Genomic DNA, 20,317 nt, shown 5'->3' on the forward strand with positions numbered 1-20,317 from the left:
TGTCTTCCCTTGTACACCTGTGCTGTGTCTAGCCTCGTCAGCCTGCCTTTGTGTTGTCAGTTCTTCCTGCCGTTGTCTTGTCACTCAATCAATGTTCCCCTCCTTATTCCAGTTCCCAGCCCACTCTAGCTCGGCCTTGTCTTGTGATTAGCTATTTGAAATGGCATATTACATGACATGGTTAAGCTTAGTTTGAGACAAATAATTAAGGGCTGCTTTAATTTAATGAATTCAACTATATAATCAATGCTATTTTCAACAATTTGTTGTTCTGGATTACTCATCTAAAGTGTTATTGTCATATTTCAGTCACATGCCAATGCACAATGGTTGCGTTACTTTGGAAAAACAGACCTAGGTTGCATCCCATTACAATTTTTAACATACCAGCAGTTGGGAAGAAACTCTCTCTCTCTCTCTCTCTCTCTCTCTCTCTCTCTCTCTCTCTCTCTCTCCCTCCCTCTCTCATTAACTGTTCCTTCACTTCTCTGACATTTCCCTTCTGTCTGTTGGTTACTACAATGTGAAGAAATGGAATTGGGGCCGAAGGTTTTATTTTATTGACAACAACAAAAAGCAAACATGCTAAGGAACTGAACTAAATGATGTGTGTAACTTAATTCTTCACTCAGTGACAGACTTTTCGTATTTATAGGACTGGCCCCCGCTTTGCTGCGGTCTAGCCAAAAAAAGTTGAGCATCTAGAAGGCTCGACCAAAGATCGAGATATTTTTGTCAGGAGTTGTTGGAGATCACATTACAATTATATAAACACAGTGAATGTTTTTTGTTTTTGATGAATGCAGCTTTATTGAATGTACATTAGTTTGATTAAAATACATTCTAAAGTGTTTGTTTACAGTGACTATCATTGCGTCCTCAAGTCTTCAGTAGATGGGCTTGGCTCAATTCATTTCAAGCTCTGGTGGTATTCTGTTTAGCTGTCTTTGCTCATGGTAATATGTGATCACTGCTGATTTGGACAGCGATGGAGGACTTGAAGTAAAAATGTGTAATGCCGTGCTGAGAAGGATCAGACTACAGTCTACTACAAACTGAGGTTGGCCGCTGCTCCAGTTGAAAAGATCCAGGATCAGAGGATAGTCAACTGGAGCGATCTCAAGGTCTGAAGGGAGATCTGTCACTTGGCTGTTGCTTTCTACATTTACGCAACTCACTGCTGAGACATGTCCCAGCATCCTTCATCAGTGCAGCGCTTGACTACTGATTTGTGCCGACTTCAGCAGGCAGCATGCAGTGAAGGCTTTGACTGAAAGGTTGTCAGAGAAATATGACAAGGAGTTTGTTTCCCTACCTGCAGCTCTGGTTTATTGACTGCCATTAATTCAACACCAAGAAAATGCCAGGCCTCTTTGCACAAATCAAGTTAGCATAGCACTCTCTTTAGCTTGCTTAGCCACTCTAAAAGAGGGTCAAAACAAAGAATTATGTCCAGCACTGCCTTGAGCTCTGTCTCGGACTACTGTCTGCTGTTTTACGATTTACTCTACTTTGTTGTGGATCAAGTGTGTATGTATGACTGTGACAAGTGCAAGGCATTGTCATTGGGATTGCTTTCAAATAAGTATTTTCTTCTTCTTTTGTACAGGTGAACATTCTAAAGGAAGAAGACAACACACTGAAGCCTGTTGACTCCAGCGATAACAACTTACACCTGCTTAGCAGTCTACGAATGCATGCGGATGATGATGACGAGCTTCGAATGCTGGCAAGTCTTAAAAGGGAGCAGGAGGAAGATGAATGTAGAGCCTCGGGCCTCAGTGCATCTCAGATCCACCACTGTAATGTCAGCATCAGCATGAGCAGTGATGATGCATCTACATGGACCCACATCTCCATGGTTTGTACTATCATCCTTTGCTACTACTTGATCTTTTATTGTTGATTCTTCACTAACGAGCAACACTGATGTGCAGCTCAGCTAATATTTACAATCATTAGTACGTTGTCCCTCTCTCTATCTCCTGAATGGAATAATTTTTTTGACCCTGGTGGATCCTCTCACTTGTTAATTTCCATTTCAAGACCCTAACTTATGCCACCATGAAGTACTAATGCACCTCTTTCTCCAGCGTGTTTTCTGCATTACAAAAGATTATGGAGATAGAAACACATTAATTGGCCTCTTACAGCTTTTAAAAGCACACTGGCATAATATCCACAGTTCCCCCCCAGTGACTAAAATGTATTTTGGTCATTTGAAATGATCCCCAGAAGTTTTTTTTTAGAACTCAAAGGTGCTGTAGTTTGCTCTTGGCAATTGAAGGTCATTTAGATCAAGGGACCATTAGCATAAGCACATTGCACTTATGAAGAGAGAACACTGCCCTGTCTGGCCCTACTGGGTCCACTGTAGGATCCCCAGTGAATATAATCATTACAGACGCTGGCGTTATAGGTCTGTTACATTTCTGTGCATGCAGGTATTCATTAATGTACTGAGATTCAAGCAGAACACAGTAAGTAGTATTACTGCAGGGATTATCATCTCATGGTTCCTTTTAGAGGACACAGAGATGTGGTCACCATTAAAAACATGTATCTTTAGACCATACCGTTAGTACAGTTTTCCACAAGGACAGGATGAGATTTACATTTGACTTAATCAAACCCCAAAGTGATGTTTACCGAATCAGCTGCAGCGCTATACAATTATAAATACTATGGCAACAGCACCACCATCAGCATATTAAGAAAATGCTTTGCCAAAAAAAAGAGAGTAGGAGACATACAGAAAGACATAACATTATTTTTTCAAATACAAATCTAGTTATTTGTTGAGACATTTTAACAAATACAACTTTAAAAATGATCTAATTTGTGTCTGTGAAAGATGAAACCAAGAGATGGTTTTGGGACCTAGAAAGAGAATAGTCACTGTCTGGGGCTACTAGAACTGACAAGCCATTTCATGTCTCTTGATGCTATGATTCAAGTGGCCCTGCTGTTGCCATTTATATTGTTGCTGTCTCTGCTGCTGAAACTACTGTACCAGCCCAGACGTAACTTCCCCCCCAGGCGATTGTATGCTATGCTTCGGTTACTCATTTGAATACAAAATAATCACCTTGTCGATTGAATGGTTGTGTGAATTTAGATTTCAGACACACACACACACACACACATATATATATATATATAGGAAGGGATGAGTATATATATATATATATATATATATATATATATATATATATATATATATATATATATATATACTCATCCCTTCCTGGCTTGAAATGTGACAGTTTCTTCTTCTACTGAGTCAGTCACAATGAACTCCAGTGAAGATGTTGAATAGTTAGTTTTGACATTAAGGTGAGCTATCAAATACATCTTGTGATGGGATGAAATGTTTAACTTGTATTAATAAATACAATTCATTACTGATGGGAGCAGTGTAGAGGACTAAATCCAATCTCAAATGTCTTTACTAAACTAAATGACAGAATCTGCAATTAGACTGGATAATTATCCAATTTAGCCTTCCATACAAAGATGAGGAGACAATTCTGCTGTCTAAAATTCTTCCAGCCAGTGTTTGTGCCTATACATTCCCTGCAACATAGTCAATGTCCTAAGGAAGAGTTAAGTAATTGTACAGTGAAACAACTCCTTCATAAATCAATACATGTCCTTTACTTTTCCTGTCACATCTAAATGAGTTATATCTAGCAACACTTATGTCTTCATTTGAACATTGGCATTGAGCCAGGTTTCTGTGGGAATACAAATGTCTGGTGTAGCTTCACTAAATAACACATGCACAAAGAAGAAGGGAGAATTATTAATATTAGATGTGTTAGGAGAGGAAATAATATTAGGAGAGAGAGTAATGATAGGTGTGAGACTGGGTAATGTAATACTGCTCGGCCTGCAGTTTTGCTTGGGCAGTTGTACAATGGGGGTATATAACAGGAATAGCATATATACGGAGGAAAAAGCAGGAGAACAACCACTGTAGTGTCCACTGTCAGTGGGGCTGATCCACCAGCAATCACCTGGAAACTGCCTTGATAAATAAGGCAGTAAGATGGATGTTAAAGATAAATGATCTGGCACTAGCACTGCTTGGTTGCATCATCATTGCCAAACAGGTCCGTACAGCCCACAAATGCTGTTGCAGCGAAGTTTTACGAACAAATGTTTGAACCAAAGGTTTCTGCTGAGTTAATGTCTCCATAGCACAGGGCAGGCACAGCGCCAGAAATGATTGAGTCTACAGCAATGCTGATCAGAGACAAGCAGGGCTCTTTTAGGTTTTCTGATTGTTGTAGCATCATTTGACCCATCGTGCAGGATAACAGATGATGCACAGGCGTGGATATGTAGAAGGGGAGGGAAAGTGCAGCTTGAGAACCAGGATAGCTAAATGTTTGAACATCAGTCAAGGAGACTGGTCAAACAATAGAGGTCCAGCTATAAGAGCCAACTAGAAGTTGGGCTGTGTTGAGGACCTAGGCTTAGCCATACCTGGTGTGAAGCGACCTTTTAGCCAATCCTGTGTTTTTTTTTCTTTGAGTCTGTGTCAGTAGTCACAATCACGGTCGGTTCATACCTCGGTTCAGACATCATGGTTCGGTTTGGTACAATGGAGGGAAAAGCAAAACAAAAATGCAGAAGGAATTTTTTTGTCTCCAGGCTGTACCACCTAGTGTCATACAGTCACTCCCCTGAGCTAGCTGCAACAGCCTGAAGTATGTAAAGTAAGATGTAAACAGTAAACAATAAGTACCCCACATCATCTCCAGACTCCATCTGTAACTTGTAAACAAAATAAGACAATCAGCTATAATGAAAATACAGCATATCTTATTTATGAAAGTGAAAATTACATAGAATAATAACAACAAAAAGATTCTACTTAGGCGAGGCCTTCCCCCACAAAAGATAAAAGAAAGTATTTTTGCTATTAAGTGCGACAGGCATACCTTTCTAGTTTCCACTCTGCCACGACCTCCTGTAGCTTCTCAGCTAGGTGAGTGCTTGTGTGCTGCTCATACAGGGACCTCGTCTGTAGAACTGACGTTTTCATTTTCAACTCAGTCAATAAAATGAGCAGTCACCGTGAGATTCAAGATTCAAGATTCAAAAAGCTGTATTGTCTAATATGTTGCCATGTTAGAACATTTTCTTTTGAGTGAAGGCAGAATGTGTCAGTAGAATGAGTTTTGTATATGTATTGCATTGGGAATATAGGATTTGTTGTATAATGACTTTTTAGCCAGAGGCACTCTGAACCTTCTTCCTGATAGTAATAGCTCAAAGCTTTGGTGGAGAGGGTGGGAGGCATCCTGGATGATGAAGTTGGATTTTCTTCCCACTGCTTGTATATAAAGATCAGATGGCTGTTTTTGTGGAATGCCTATGATCTTAAGAGCTTGCCTGGCTATCCTAGCCAGCTTTCTCTTGCATTTGTTTGGTAGGAAGCTGTACCAAGATGTGATGTTGAAAGCGATGACAGACTCTATCAGTGACTGGTATACTCTGGACAGAATGTCCTATCTCACTTCAACTCCTTTAAGCCCTCTGAGGAGACACATGCGCTGTTGGGCCTTTTTGTAAATTGTGTCAACATGCAGGGTGAAGGTGTGACGGTGGTCAATCAAAGTACCAAGGTACTTGAAACATTCAACCTGTTCCACTACTTGCCCTTCCAGTCTCAATGGTGTGGATAGTGGATGAGGAGTATCAAGCAGTCGGCCCCTATGGCAACACAGTTCCTTGGTCTTGGTGATGTTAAGCTCCAGTGAGCTTCTCTTGAACCAAAGTGCCATTGTGTTGACATACTGCTTGTAAGTGGACAGAGAGTCGTCATCAGTGAGGTTGGCCACCAAGGCCATGTCATCCGCATACTTAAATAGCTTGAGTCCGTTGCTGCTGCAGGTGAGCTCATTTGTATAGAGACAGCTTTCCGTAGCACGCAAAGTCCAACCATCAGTCATTAGTGTAACGGAGGGTGCAGCTGAGAACTCGTGCTCCATCAAGATCTGTGTTTGGCTGTATATGGAAGGGACTACAGTTTGCCTCATATGTGGACAGGATGGCATGTTGTAATGAGGTTCGAGTACATACAGCAAATACTTGAAGCCAGGTTCCTCTACAAGTGAATATGGGCGCATTGAAGATGACATGTAAATTCCAATTGGTCCTGTGATTTATTTATTTTTTTGGCCCTATTTGTATTTGTATCTAAAGGCTGTAGGGAGGAGAAGTTGGACACTTTTTTTGTCTCGTTCCAGTGATTGGCACATCTGGGTGATGGCGTCGCATATGCATTAGCATGTTAGATGTATTTCCACTCACATACCCAACAACTGCTGAACAACGCATACACAGTCCTCGTCTTATCCATCACTCTCTCGCCTTTACTACTGTAACTGATTGGGAATTCAAAGTTTTCCCAAACTTGCGATCTTAAAGAGGCCAGCGGGTCTTCTAACTCTTGTGGGTCGCCACCACTCGCCATAGACTAGGCTACTACTTAGTGCTGCTAGCTCTGACTCACTCACTGGACCGTCGACATAGGCGGAGCTCGGGAGCTTCAGAACGGGGGGGCAACAGATTAGGTGTCCCTAAAGAAACGCGTATCTAACAGTAGTTCCGCATTACTTTAATTAATTTGCACGCAAGTTTTATTTATTTTTATACTGTGTATTCTCCATGCAAATTCATGTACCCAACCGTTTAGGTTCAATATGAATACTTGTACCGTTCCACCCCTAGTCTGTGCAGCAGATAGTTTTTCAGAAAAGTCATCACGTTGACTTTCAGCTACAGGTAGCCAGTGCTGCTTCACTCACTGACACATTTGGCTGTTTATTGAAATAAAATTGAATCAAGAGGTGATCAAAATAAGTAATGTACTTCTGTTAGCAGCAGATGCACTTCTTATTCTTTTGGACCCAGGCGTTCCCTTTGATTCTGTAGTTCATGCAAGTTTAAATGACCATTTGAGGCACTGGGTTTAATATTACAGATGGAGTACAGAAATGGTTCAGCTCCTACCTCCCCAAAAGAATTTTCTCTATCCCCCGACAGGCAACTCATCATCATCTGTACATATTACCTGCAAAATTCCACTGGGTACAATTTTAGGTCCTGTCTTATTTTTAGAAGAGGATTACATAAAGAAGGCACTGGAGTGCACAGATAGCTCAAATTTACTTAAGCAGTGTAAGGACTACAGCTTCAGCATGACTGCTTCTTCATCAACGTCATGTAACGTAATAGCCTTTAAACAGGCACTAGATTTAAATAACCTCCTGAGGCTATAATATGGTCTTTAGCTTTGACAAGATGGAGAGGGTAATGCATTTGTGTTTCGTACAGCTGAATATTACTATAAATTGAATGTGAAACCATTATATTTTACCTTTCTCATACTCACAGCTCACAAATAATGTAGCTTCTTGTGTTTTAAAAATCAAAAATACCACGCAGCTCCAATCATTTGTCACTCCAATAGTTAGAGAACATCTACATTTCTGAACACATTAAACGATTTTACTTATCCCTTGATCTTGGTTTGTTCACCCTTCATTGTTCACCCATGTTTTCTGCGTCTTGCTGCGCTCTGTTTTTTTTTGTATTTGTATTTTTCTCTTGTTGTTTGCCAGAAAGGCAGTGATCTTCCATGCTTGCCAGTTAACATGGCATATAACATAGAAGAGTTTTTATTTATTTTTTTGTCCTGACCTGAACAGGCAGCATACGGATTTCCATAAACTGTAGAAGCTTTAAGATAAATTTGTGCTTGTATAGGTTTTTGTGAAAATGTTCCTTGTCTTGCTTGTGCTCAGCTGGCAAGGGTTGTTAATGTTTGTCTGTAGATGTCAATGAGGCACTGTATGTGATATTGGGCAACTGAGTTGATGTTCTAGACAGCAGTGGTGGAATGTAACAAAGTACAAAATACTTCATTACTGTACTTAAGTACATTGTCACATATCTGTACTGTACTTAAGTAGGATCAATAGTGCATACATGCATGACTTTTACTTTGTTACATTTTTCAGCAATTATCTATACTTTCTACTCCACTACATTTCTACAACATTCCGTTACATTTTCGTCACATTTTCGGATCAGTTGTTCCCACTGCCAAAACTTCTTCCTGACCGTCACACGTTTGTCTCACCAGTGAAGTTTGGTTGCCATATATATATCCTTCATTGGCTTCCAAGCTTGCTCCGGTGCTTCAGAGCCCGGGCGCAGCGCCGCTGACCCTCGGTAATAAAAAAAAAATGTAAATGTTTGTTTTTTACTATTCCCGTTTTTAAATCATAGTTGCCATCTATTTCTCGCCACAGCATTGTTTACTTCTCCGCCAGGCTGCGTAAGACGCGTTCATATCTTATTTATTTGGCTGGACCTCTTCACATCAGCCTCCCCATTTCCGCTGCTTCCCACACTTTATTTGCTTACGGTTAAAGGAAATAAAACCATCTTAAAATACATCCATGAATAAAACTAACCGCATTCCGATTCTAACAACATATATCAGTTTTATGCTGGTTAGAATAGGAACTTCTTTTAAAAGCCAGGCCTTGTTTGTGGTAGTGGACAGTATGGATACTGTCGAAGCTCAGCATCAAAATAACTGAACCACCCTTTTGTAAATCACGGGGCACTAGACACAGTGCCTTCACTGACCAAGGTGCAAACTAACAAACTAACCAACTTTTTTTTCTTAATACCATTTTAAATGGTAATATGCAAATAAGATTAAGAGAATAAATTGTTATGCAAGTACTTTTACTTTTAATACTTAAAGTACATTTAAAATCAGGTATTTTTTACTTTTACTTAAGTAGGGTTGTCATTGTGGTACTTGGTAAATATTTCTCTGGTTATTTGTACTTTTACTTAAAGGTGCTGTATGTAGGATTGCGAAGATCCAGGACAAAAATTTGAACATCGACAACTTCTCAGGCCCCTTTCTGCTAAAGCCCAAGCCCTCCTAAGCCCCTCCCCCCACAAGGGAGAATTAATGCGTGTGCATGAGCAGTGATTGACACGCAGTTAGACACGACGCCCGCCCTGATTGGTGCATCTGAACAGGGAGCTGTGGATTTTTTAATTTTTTTATTACCTGCTTCATGTAGTTCTACTCGAACATAGGGGCAGTTTCAGCAAATACTGAAAGTTAGTTTTATAAGTCTTACCTACTGTACCTTTAAGTACTGAGATTCAGTACTTCCTCCACCGCTGCTAGACAGTGGTCTCTCCATAAAAGACATGTTGCTCCCTGTGACAGTTTATCTGTATCACGGTGTAACTTTTCTGTTGAGAGACAACGATCATTTGTCAAGCAATGAAGCTTAAATTGTAGTCTGATGGTGGTGGACGCGACGGCCTTCATTACCGGCCTATATTGAATGAAATAGGTTGTTCTGCACCTATACAACATTTTCAGTCCTGAAGTGCTGTGAGTGTGCATTATATTGTTTTTTATGCCCCAACAGATCACTCAGTGTTTTTTTTTTTTTACTTAATATAGATAACTGAATACTGATATGTTTTGGAAACATTTTGTAAGTCCTTGAGTTATGAGTATTTTGCGACATTTTGTAACACAACCTTTTACTTTTTCCTTTATATTACTGATCCAGCCAGCTAATCAGGGTCACCACTATCAGAAGGAAATGAACCCCCTCCTGCAATCAAACCCCAGGTACGTAAGCATGCATCACACACATTTGTAGTATAAATACTTTGCGGAGCTTCAAATTTGTAATTTGTAATAAAATGTACACTACAAGACAGTTTAATAATAGAAACAAAACTCTTGTGTCGTGATACCACATATTTATTTGTTACTTATATGTTGTGCATGAAGGTCAGGCTATGAATAGAGTCATTTTCTTTAAAAAGAACTGACATGCTGTCTCCAGAAACCTAACAACCCAGTACCTTTGCATACCATGGTATAATAGTCGAGAAAATTGCAAGCCACACTGATTTATTTCATGTATTTCCTGACAGAAAATGACCTTATTTAGCCTATTATTTGTATTTGGCTGCATGTACATGAAACTTACCCTAAAATTCATAATCAGATGGTAACCAGTGACTGCAGAATTAAATGTCAACTGTCAGATAGATATGCAAATTGGTTTGCAAACATTTTTTTCGCTTACAAATGAGTATGAATAAATTGAGAGTGTGCCAGATACAGTAGTTTTCTTCTGCCTTAACTGCTGTCATTTTCACAAGTACATACCTTTCATAATATTCACAGTTTTCCATACTTTTCCCACATCTTTTTTAACTTCAAAACTTAGGGGAATTTGTGCTTTTTTTAAACAGTGTAGCTATGGAAGCAAACAGACTTACACATGTGACCCCGTTAGCCTCCAAGTGACAGGACTGCCAACCAACTGCAGCATTGACTGATATTTCAGGAGGGAAGCAAAAATGGGGACTTTTCTGACCTGCTCTAATTCTCACATTGTTGGAACAACACTTACAAATTCCATCGTGTGTTCAGCAGGTTTTCCTAGGAGTTACAGTCTTTGAGCTAAAAGCAGGAGTATGAGAAGGGTCCCTCAGCTTAATCTCTGTGAAATGAACTCTCTAGACAGGAGTCACTTAGACCCAGGGTGCAGACTATTGTCTCCGCCCTATGGCAGTGAGAGTAATTACACAAAAGCTGTCGACGTGCTTAAGAAAAGTGTCATTTTCGTCTCTTCCCCCTTCCCGCCTGTCAAGGCAAGGGTGTAACTTTGGTTTGAGAAGTGGGGGAGGAGGACACAAAACAGGAGGTCTGGGGGTCCTCTGCCAGAATTTTTTTTTTTCGATTTAAATCCCATTTCCTGCATTTCTGCATACATTTAAAGGGACTATGGTGATACAGAATCCAGGAAATAATGAAGTTGACCATAACGAATTATGCCTGAAAGAATAATACTAAACTATGTATAAGAAAAAGATGTCTTACTTTCTTTATTGCTTATAATAGTGGCCAATCGCCGAGACTTATACATAAAATAATATCAAACTAATTGGAAAGTGGGGGGACACAAACAGGATTTTGAAAAGTGTGTGTGTGTGTGTGTGTGTGTGTGTGTGTGTGTGTGTGTGTGTGTGTGTGTGTGTGGGGTGGGACATGTCCCTCCTGTCCCCAGTGGAAATTACGCCCTAGTGTCAAGGTAGACTGACATACCGTGGAAGCAGTCAGAGAGACAGAATAAGCATCTGCGCTGTGAAGAACTCTAAGTGAGATTGAGTGAGAAGTGAGTGAGCAAGGTTGGTTGGAAGCACTGTGGAGGCACTCTGTGTACTGCTGATGTAATTACATTGTTGTGGAGTTAATAAACCAGTAGTCTGGCTTACCGGATGTACAGTGAGGGTATAAAGCCAGACATCCTCATGCGCCAGCTAGGCATTCAACTCCCCTTCTACTATCTCTGCTATCTTTTTTGCAAGGGCACCGTCGCTGCATCCAGAGCTTAGCGCCGCCCTAGACGATTGTGATTGGTTTAAAGAAATACATACAGCCCAGAGCGTTTTTCCCCCTACACCAAAATGTTAACTCGTGCAGCCAGACCATACTCCATGGCTGACACAGTGCTGTGGAGATTAGTCTGGCAATGTGAGACTAATAAACTACTCATTCCACATCATAAAATACATTATTGGTATTATTTAACTTTTAAAGCCAGCAGTTCAGTTTATTGTCAGCTTTTCAACAAACCTAAACATATTCCACATCTTTCATTCTTCAGAAATTGCCCTAGTTACTAACTTATTATTGTGCTTGCCAGATTTATTACTGGCAACTTTGTATGACACTTTTTTTTTTTATCTTTTACATAACTAATGTTAGATAGACAGTGGTTCAAGTCCTTAAAAATCAAAACCAAGGGTTAAACTCACTGCTGCATCAGGAGTCATACAAGGAGAAATCCATCATTGATGAAGCAAAGGCAACTTCTGCATGGCAGGAGCCTCAGTAGTTTATAATGCAAAGCAGCCACGAGACATCTTCCACCTCGTTTTACCTGCCTACAGGTTAAAACCAGACTAAAGTTAAATTTCGAACCTCAAAAAGAAAACTTATTGGCGAATGGGCTTACTGTATATTACTCGAGGCAGCATAATTGAGTGCATCCAATATCAACTTCAGGCGTATACAATGCTAAGAAGAACACATACATTATGTAGCCCAGAAACCACCAAATGAACTCTTGAAAAAGTGAGGTGAGAAAAAGTAGGTACATCAAAAAGGTAAATTACAACACTTCACCTGAAAATATGTTGTGTGTTGAACATTACAGATGGTTGTTGCATAGCAGTGAAAGGAGTGAAATATTTTTTTCATAAGAAGTAAAATGGGCTTCGTAGTTTTCAAGACGAGATGAAATAGAATTATGTACAGTGTAACGCTAATAGACATTTCAGTCGGGTCAGTGTTTCTGTAATGTTCATTCGAGGGAAAATTGCTCCGAGTTAAGGCTCGAGTCAAATAGCTCATGGAGGCAGGTTTAATATGTTGAATCAGAGGAAGAGTTAGAAGAAACTCTTCAATGCTATCATTAATAATACAGTATCACACATTACCATCTGGGCAGTATCTAAAGGCTTACAAGCGCTGTATATCCATCTCAAGACCCTAACCCTGGCTGCATATGGATAGATCCCTTGTTTCACTTCGGAGGGTTGTGGAGACCCTGCGTCACCTCACTGAGCCCTGTCTCTGCACATCTCCATCTCTTTGTGGGTGTACACAACCATGCGGCATGTTACAAAACAAGACAAAGGGATTGCATCATAGGTCCGCTACTCAAATTATGCAACCACCTCCTCTCTGACACTTTTGATGTATTGATGAAAAGCAAGGTAGCCTGTTGTGAACACGTGTGGACTCCAATGAATTTACTTTGTAGATATTTTCATATTTCAATGCTAACATGTTTTGGGGTGCTGAATAAACATCCAGTAAGGATATGCTGTTTGATTGAATGTCCACTGAAATTAATATTACTATTGACAGCTACCTCAAATATACTCCCTGATTTGTTTCACACAGCACTACAGCATCCACAGCTGTACTACTGAAATGAGACTTAGAAGTACGCACGCCTTGATTTATATATCGGAGGGGCAGCTGCACAGGATTTATCGTTGTGTTCTTCGTCTTTTTCTTTTAGGCATCGCATTCTGAGACACCCTTACAGTGAATTGTATCATGGTATTATTTGAGCATCTTGGCATCACTGCAAGGCTTCCTCGCTGTTGAGAGCTACAGTTTTCCTGACAGCTAAAATGCTCCTGTTGCTGTGCTTAATGTTGGGCTTTTCTAGCATTTTAAACATTTCTTTTTTATTTCTCTTTTTATTTAACATGTTATATGTTATACTTGTGTCTGCCTTTGGTTGGCATGTCGAATGTGAAACCACAAATCAGGCTGTCACAGAGACTGTGAGTAGCAGTTCAATTGTTTTTACAATAAAGACAATTAGGAATTTCAGTACAGTTGCCAGGATGTCATACAAACTGAGTTTGGAAATCTTATATTCAGTATACTTCACTGCTGTGCAAAACAGTGTACTCACTCAAATTAAATTAAACTAATGTATTCCCTTTATCACAGGTATAATGACTTGAAAATTAAGAATTGAATCACTCTTACCAAGTTCCTTTTAACAGTTTGAAGTCCAATTTGCAGCTCTGTAGCAAAGGCCTTTGTCCTTGAAAATTGCTTTCATTAACTATTGTACTGTTTCTGCCTATCACACAGTCAAAGGGGTGTTAGAGTGGGACAAATGCCTTTGTTAGAAAGAAAAATCAGAGCCTTAGTCAGTAGAGATAATGTACTTCATCATTTTAAAGGCTTGAGGTTAGAAATTAAGAAATATCTAATTCAGGCTTAAATGCATGGAAAGATGAGATGTAAATGAACCGACCTGTATGCAGGTGTTAATCCTTGCATTGCTTTTTTATTTTCACCGGGATGGATTTCATCTATAGTAACCATAGTGCTTAAACATGTATGTGTAGGCATATTTCAGATGTTATTTAACTGAAAGCTGTGCATTTTTCTTTTTTCTATTTCATACAGTTGTTACCATATTTCACACGACAAGGAGTGCTGTTGAAGCTCCAGTTTTCCACTCGCAGATCAGTCTGGCATCTTGAGATAGAGAAAATTTGGAGCCGTTCGCCAAACGACCGACCAATCAGCGTTGGTTTTGAGGCGGGTTTAGGTATGACGCAACGAGAAGCGACTGTTCAGTCTAAACAACATGGCAGCTTCCACGGATGAGATGAGCGTAGCTATCGCGCAAGTTTTATCCAAATTAGAAAGTATTCCTTCATTGAAAGAAGAGCAAAAAAACGGCACTGGAGGCTTTTCTTGGAGGAAAAGATGTTTTTGCTCTTCTCCCGACTGGTTTCGGCAAGAGTTTGATCTGATTGGTTGATTTGGCCCGTCTATCACCAACATAGGTGGTGATAGACAGATGGTTTATCCAATCAGCTAGCCAGTATTTACGCCCCTTCCCAAAAGTTCTCCAACGGAAAGTTCCCACATGGATATGCCGAGCAAATGCGAAGCAATCCATCTGAGTCAGGTTAGTGCTGTTGTACTGAATGTCATGATATCCGGTACAACAGCACTAGCTTTCATGTGAGATTGCTTTTATACAACAGTTCTACAACACCATTTATTAGTTAACAGTAATAAGCAACAACTCCTTATGATTAGTTTGTTTAATTAATCATTTATTTGGCTCTGCAAACACAAATAGTTCCCCAACTGGAGTGGAAATGGACTGTTGCCAAACAACACTTAACTAATTTTCCTGCACACTAGCTTGCTACTTTGTGTAGGTCTACACATGCAACCAGTGAAACAAGAGTCCATTGACGGTCGCTTTGGTGGCGTGTCCTGACGAGTTAACAGCTTGATCAGACAGTAACGTTGCTCGCTCTCCAGACTGTGTCAGCTCGGTCTTCTTAACGGACTGAATGTCGATGTTTAGCCTGTATTCAACTAGCAAGGACCACACCATCAACCAGATACGTTTGAACGATTTAATGAAGGAAGATGATTGGAATGCGAGGCATGAAGTTGCCGATATGAGAGACGGGAATTTTCTTGTAGTCATCAGTTGACTTGATGTTGACTTCATTGTGGGGAGGCTTCGGTAGAGAATCCGCTGTAGCACTCGGGCACGACGGACCCCCTTAGGACCTAAAGAAGAGGAGAAAGGAGAGGAACAGAAAGAGGATGGGAGGGAGGGGTGCAGGAAACGAGAGCGGATGACATGAGAGGGTTAGGTGGTATTTATAGGAAGAGGCATGTTTGAGGTGTGGCCCTGCTCCTGAAACTCTGCTAAGTAGCTTCAATATATATTGTTAGGTTATTGGAACACTTGTAAAGCGGAGTGATACGTATAGTTAAAAGTCCCAATGATGTTATACTGTATATCAGCATAAGGAATGCTTCTTGCCCACTCAAATTACTTGGTCGGAACTACCTGTTTAACAATGTTTATTTGACATAGTATCAAACAGTTCTTTGAGGTAGTGTCATCTTTAGTATTTACTTTACTTTACTACTAATCTTTACTCCACTGGTGCAGTTAGTTCCAGATACCATATCACTAAAGATCCATGTATGCACCTACATTTGTGTAGCATTTTCTGTAATAGAGACAAGGAGGATTCACTGGCTCCCAAACAACATCCTGTTAAGTCTACAACAGTAAAGTTAATCAGAGAATATACTAGAAATGCAAATGTTTTAAACGTAGCCTGCTGAAAGTATTAACATATCACAATTTTGGTTTGGTGAACATACTATAATGTGGTTGGTGAATGTACTTTAGTTTCAGAGGGAGTGACATTATCAGTCATTGATAATGAACGTTTGAATTGTCTGCTGTCAGCTTAATGTTGTACAGAAGATTATAGTCCCTCATTAAATATGCTATGATGTGCACTAATGAGATGTTTTAGTCCAAAGGCAAAATATGTAAATGGATAATTGTGGAACTGATGTATAGCCTCAAATTATCATGAATTCTGTTTTACAAATGAATCTTGCAGTGCTTCCAAGTAATAATTTATTGTGGCATGTTTCCTCTTACTCCAATCTGTTGCTCCATACTAAAAGAGCAGTGTTGCACTTACTAGAAAATGTTTGATTTATAGTTATAGCCTGTGTAGCTCTCAGACAGGGAAGATAAACTGATTTAGAGAAAAAAGAAAGTCCTGCTCTCACAGACACCGACAAGGTTAAGACCCCTACTCTGGGGCCAGAATGTGGACACTTGGAAATCACAGCTTGAGTCAAAATCTAATAAATGATCCTTCAGGTAAAACTGAGGCGGCGAGGCTAAGTGTGCAGGAGAAGTAGCTCAAGGACAATGGAGGCTTAGATGGGCTTCTGAGAGCACACCATGATGGGACTTCATTGTTAAAATGTCATATGGAGGCAATTTGATGGGCGCGGTACAGTAGGATGGTGTGTAATGGCATGTGTTGTCATGACTGTGTGCTTTAATGGTCTTTTCCCTAGGGAGTGGATGGATGTGCTCAGCCCTCCCATTATGCCTCCCAGCCAGCGGAGAAGGTCAGGCAACACATGGAACCATTTGGAAGATCTAATCGGAGGTACAGTAATCTTAATTTTGGCCCTTCTGGCCCCAGATACCCTTTTATGTCCTTTAACATCAGGCAGACAGCAAACAATACAGTGCCTTAACATTAACCACGCTAATTGCACAAATGCATACTAACGGAAACATTCACCGGTGTCAAAGCTTCCACCCAAACACTGCACTCAACATGGTGGGAAAGCATGTGACACTGTATCTAATTAAAGGTTGAAACCCACGAGAGTGGAGCTCTGTCCTCCACATAACTCCATAGGTCAAAAGAGACAGGCTCATTACAGGTCTGTACCCCTCAAGACACATCGACAAGGTTAATTGATGAAACCTTTTCCGTTTACAACATCATTTTTAAACCTCTTACACAATGTGTCTTATAATTAGTTTTCATTATCGTCACCGACGTTCTGATTAGATAAAATGTTCCTCCAGGAGCATTCCATAACCTTTTTAGCATTTAACTGCCTGTCAGTTTAACAGCTAAATTCTCACACTTTAAAGTAGTGGGGATTACAGGGAGTCTCTTTACAGCTTCATAATGTGGTACAGAGAGTGGGTGTCTTAGGTCTAGATTGATGAGAGAAAAAAATGGCAACGACAGAAAACTTTTAAATCCACCTGAGTCTGAAGGTCACCTCACCATCCACGCTTCTCATTTCATTCCAGTAACAGCTGACAGAGTAGGCCCTTACTCATATCTGGCATGGCTATGCTACTGTTGATCAAAAATACAGTATACCTTTTACATTTACAGTATGTATTTTGTATCTGTACACACTTAATTGATGTTAATTACTGTTGCACTTCAATGTAGCTTTTGAACAATTACTATCAAGTGTTGCAGAGTGATCTTCTTGCATTATTACAGGACGGGATGAGTCGGTGAATGAAGAGGAGAAGGAGGATGAGTATTTGAATCTGCTCTATGATCCATGCCTGAACTGCTATTTCGACCCAAAGACGGGGAAATACTATGAACTAGCTTGACTCAAAGCTTAAGAGAATCTAAATTAATAAATCAGAAGTTTTTGAATGGCGGGGATGAATGGCGTCATCAATCTTTTTGAGGCCTAGCTTATTGATCAGCAATGAAAACCCCATTCACAAGAATCTTTCCATGTTGCTGCTTTTGTTTCTGAGAAACTAACAGGAGCTTTGTGTCTCCATGAATAGACATGGTAGTGTGTAAGGGAGTGGGACTCAATAAATCAGATACATGCTCTTTGCAAGAAATTGAGTAGTTGCCCATTCAGTAGCACATCTGGTAGAAAGAGTCTTTTCAGAAGTTTTGGCTAGCAAATTAACATGTAAGCCTTTTGAAAGAACATCCTGTAGCTTCTTTTTTACCAAAATGATTTCTGAAATTAAATTTTTGCCTGTATATTAGTATTACAGAAAAAGTTGTTTTGTTCTTTATCATAATTTGTGAAAAACAGATATCCATGTGTGTATGTGTTCATGTGTGTATATATTTGAATTAAACATGAACTGAAGTGACGTGTCGCTGATTTCATTTGTGGATTTTAATCAAAGTGTCCTGGTTGGACAGAGCTTGTACATTACTTGCCATCATTTAATAGCCCAACAAGCAAAACATATAAAAGATTATTCATTTTGAATGTATTTGTAAAATGTGCCAAAGCTAATGAGTATCCCTTGTTGTAATACTTGTATTCAGGTTCGTTTTTTTTTTTTTAAGTAACCAGCAGTAACAACAGACGGGCTGGCAGGTCTTTTCATCAGTCTTGCCAAAACACTGATCACACCTGATGAGCACCTGACATTGATTCATCATTTTCAGCCTGAGATGAATCGTCGCCTCACAGTGACAGCCAAAAAATGAAATGAAAAGAGGAAAACTAATATTCATCCATCATATTGTAATTCTGAGTAGTTTTAATCAAACAATAGCCCCAACTGGGATCAGTGACTGACCATTCATTTGGCTCAGCCAGCATATTGGGCCCAGGTCAGAGGGCAATCTCTTTCTCAAATACTGATAGATGGATAGTGTACACAATTACAATAAAAGGAAATGTGTTCATTATTTGTCAAAAACACTTTTCACACAGTTTATGTGTAGTATTCAACACCAAACTGTTTTTCCAATCAGTAATAGCCAGACTTACCAAAACAAGAACTTGGACATATAGTATATATCAACCATTTAGAAACAAAATTGAACATTTGAATATACTTAGATGCCACTATAAAATGGTTCTAGAAATTGTGCCTTGAGGAGGATCATAGACTGTATAATATTCAATGGGTTCAATACAGTATGTCTTTTTCTTCTTTAAGCACTGCTCATATGTTTCACAATGTTGCATTTGAAACATTAACTTTATGCCTTATCTTCTAATGCCTGACTCACTGTAGAAATTATTTTTTTTTGCTAGGAATTTTGAAATGGGCTAATTTTTCTGAAAAATAGTCGAACTTGAGGCTTGAGAATGTATTTTTAAATTTGAAATATATATTATTTGCAGTAGAAACTGCATGTCGCTTTATAAAGTCACGTGACAAAAAAAAACCAAATGTCACATGATGTTTTTTGAAAGGGGGCGTGGAAATACTTCTTCTCAACAGGTGAGGTGAGAGCAACCAGGAAGTAAACAACCATGGCGTTTGACCTAGCACGGTTACAGTCAGACAGAAAGCATTTGTATTAAATTATTACAATTGTCCATCAATTTGGGACTTGATTTTAATCAAATAGGCTATAATGCACTGAGCTTTATTGCTCCATAATGAAAGTAGGTTAACCAGGCTCGAAAGTCGCAACAATGTCATCAGCACAACAGGTAAATATGTGGTAACATGGCAAATTCGATCCGTTAAATGCTGTAATGGTCATGAATTGGTTTGCAGACATAACCTTGAACATGCAAAAGTACAAACAAGTTATTATTATGATCGTGGTGTCAGAGTTGCTTGTCATTAAATTCGCAGATACGCCCCACAACTGCGCCTTATTTTTGGGCTATGTCAAACGTGAAGTTGTTTAACGTGTTGACATATAGGCCTACAGTATGTGAAGGTGGAAATATGGAAATTTTTTCCTTTATTTAGTTATTTAAGGAATCAAACACAGGCTAATATCATAGTAGTATTAAAATGGATGTACTTCAGAGGAGAAAAAATACACATTGTTAGGCTCTATCTTCTTTTATTTCACAATAGCCTACTCACTATTTTACAGATCTGTATGGAATCATAATGGTTACCATATTCACTTCACTTCCAGTGCCTCAATGCTAAGTGAAATATAAATTCATAAAAAGTACTGTAATAATAATAGGTATAACTGACTTTGGGTTAATGATGTCTCTCCACAGACTGCATATGCTTGATGAATTTTATAGAAAGCTACAAATCTGGCATTGAAAGATGCCTTTCAATTGCACTTTAGCACCTTACATAAAGATAAAGTATCATAAGGAATGACACAGGCCAAACACATTGATATTACAAAATGATGTGAATATGTTACAAGTGTGGTGATATCTCATCCTAGTTTCATTGCTTTTCATATCCGACACCTCCTCGAATGTGTGATTATTTGTTTAATTGAAAAATCTTTGGGCTGCGTGAATCCTAATTATCACTACGAAGACTAAAGTTCTCACTCTACTCCTAACATTAACTATGAATGTATGCATACATCTGGCTTTAAA

At 39.4% G+C, this 20,317-nt stretch overlaps 1 protein-coding gene across 2 annotated transcripts in view; it reads left to right on the forward strand.

The window, feature by feature from the left end:
• The window catches only part of cfap20dc (CFAP20 domain containing), a 39,826-nt gene extending 21,747 nt beyond the window's left edge, over window positions 1-18,079 (forward strand). For both annotated transcript variants that reach the window (XM_039796393.1, XM_039796395.1), the window contains 4 exons: window positions 1,610-1,861; window positions 9,633-9,694; window positions 16,547-16,641; window positions 17,509-18,079. In XM_039796393.1, the coding sequence (XP_039652327.1) occupies window positions 1,610-1,861; window positions 9,633-9,694; window positions 16,547-16,641; window positions 17,509-17,627 (528 nt within the window). In that variant the 3' untranslated portion in view covers window positions 17,628-18,079. The remainder of the gene's footprint in view (window positions 1-1,609; window positions 1,862-9,632; window positions 9,695-16,546; window positions 16,642-17,508) is intronic.
• The last annotated feature ends 2,238 nt before the right edge of the window (window positions 18,080-20,317 follow it).

Source organism: Perca fluviatilis, chromosome 4 (assembly GCF_010015445.1).
Source record: "Perca fluviatilis chromosome 4, GENO_Pfluv_1.0, whole genome shotgun sequence".
In the NCBI taxonomy this organism is placed as follows: domain Eukaryota; kingdom Metazoa; phylum Chordata; class Actinopteri; order Perciformes; family Percidae; genus Perca; species Perca fluviatilis.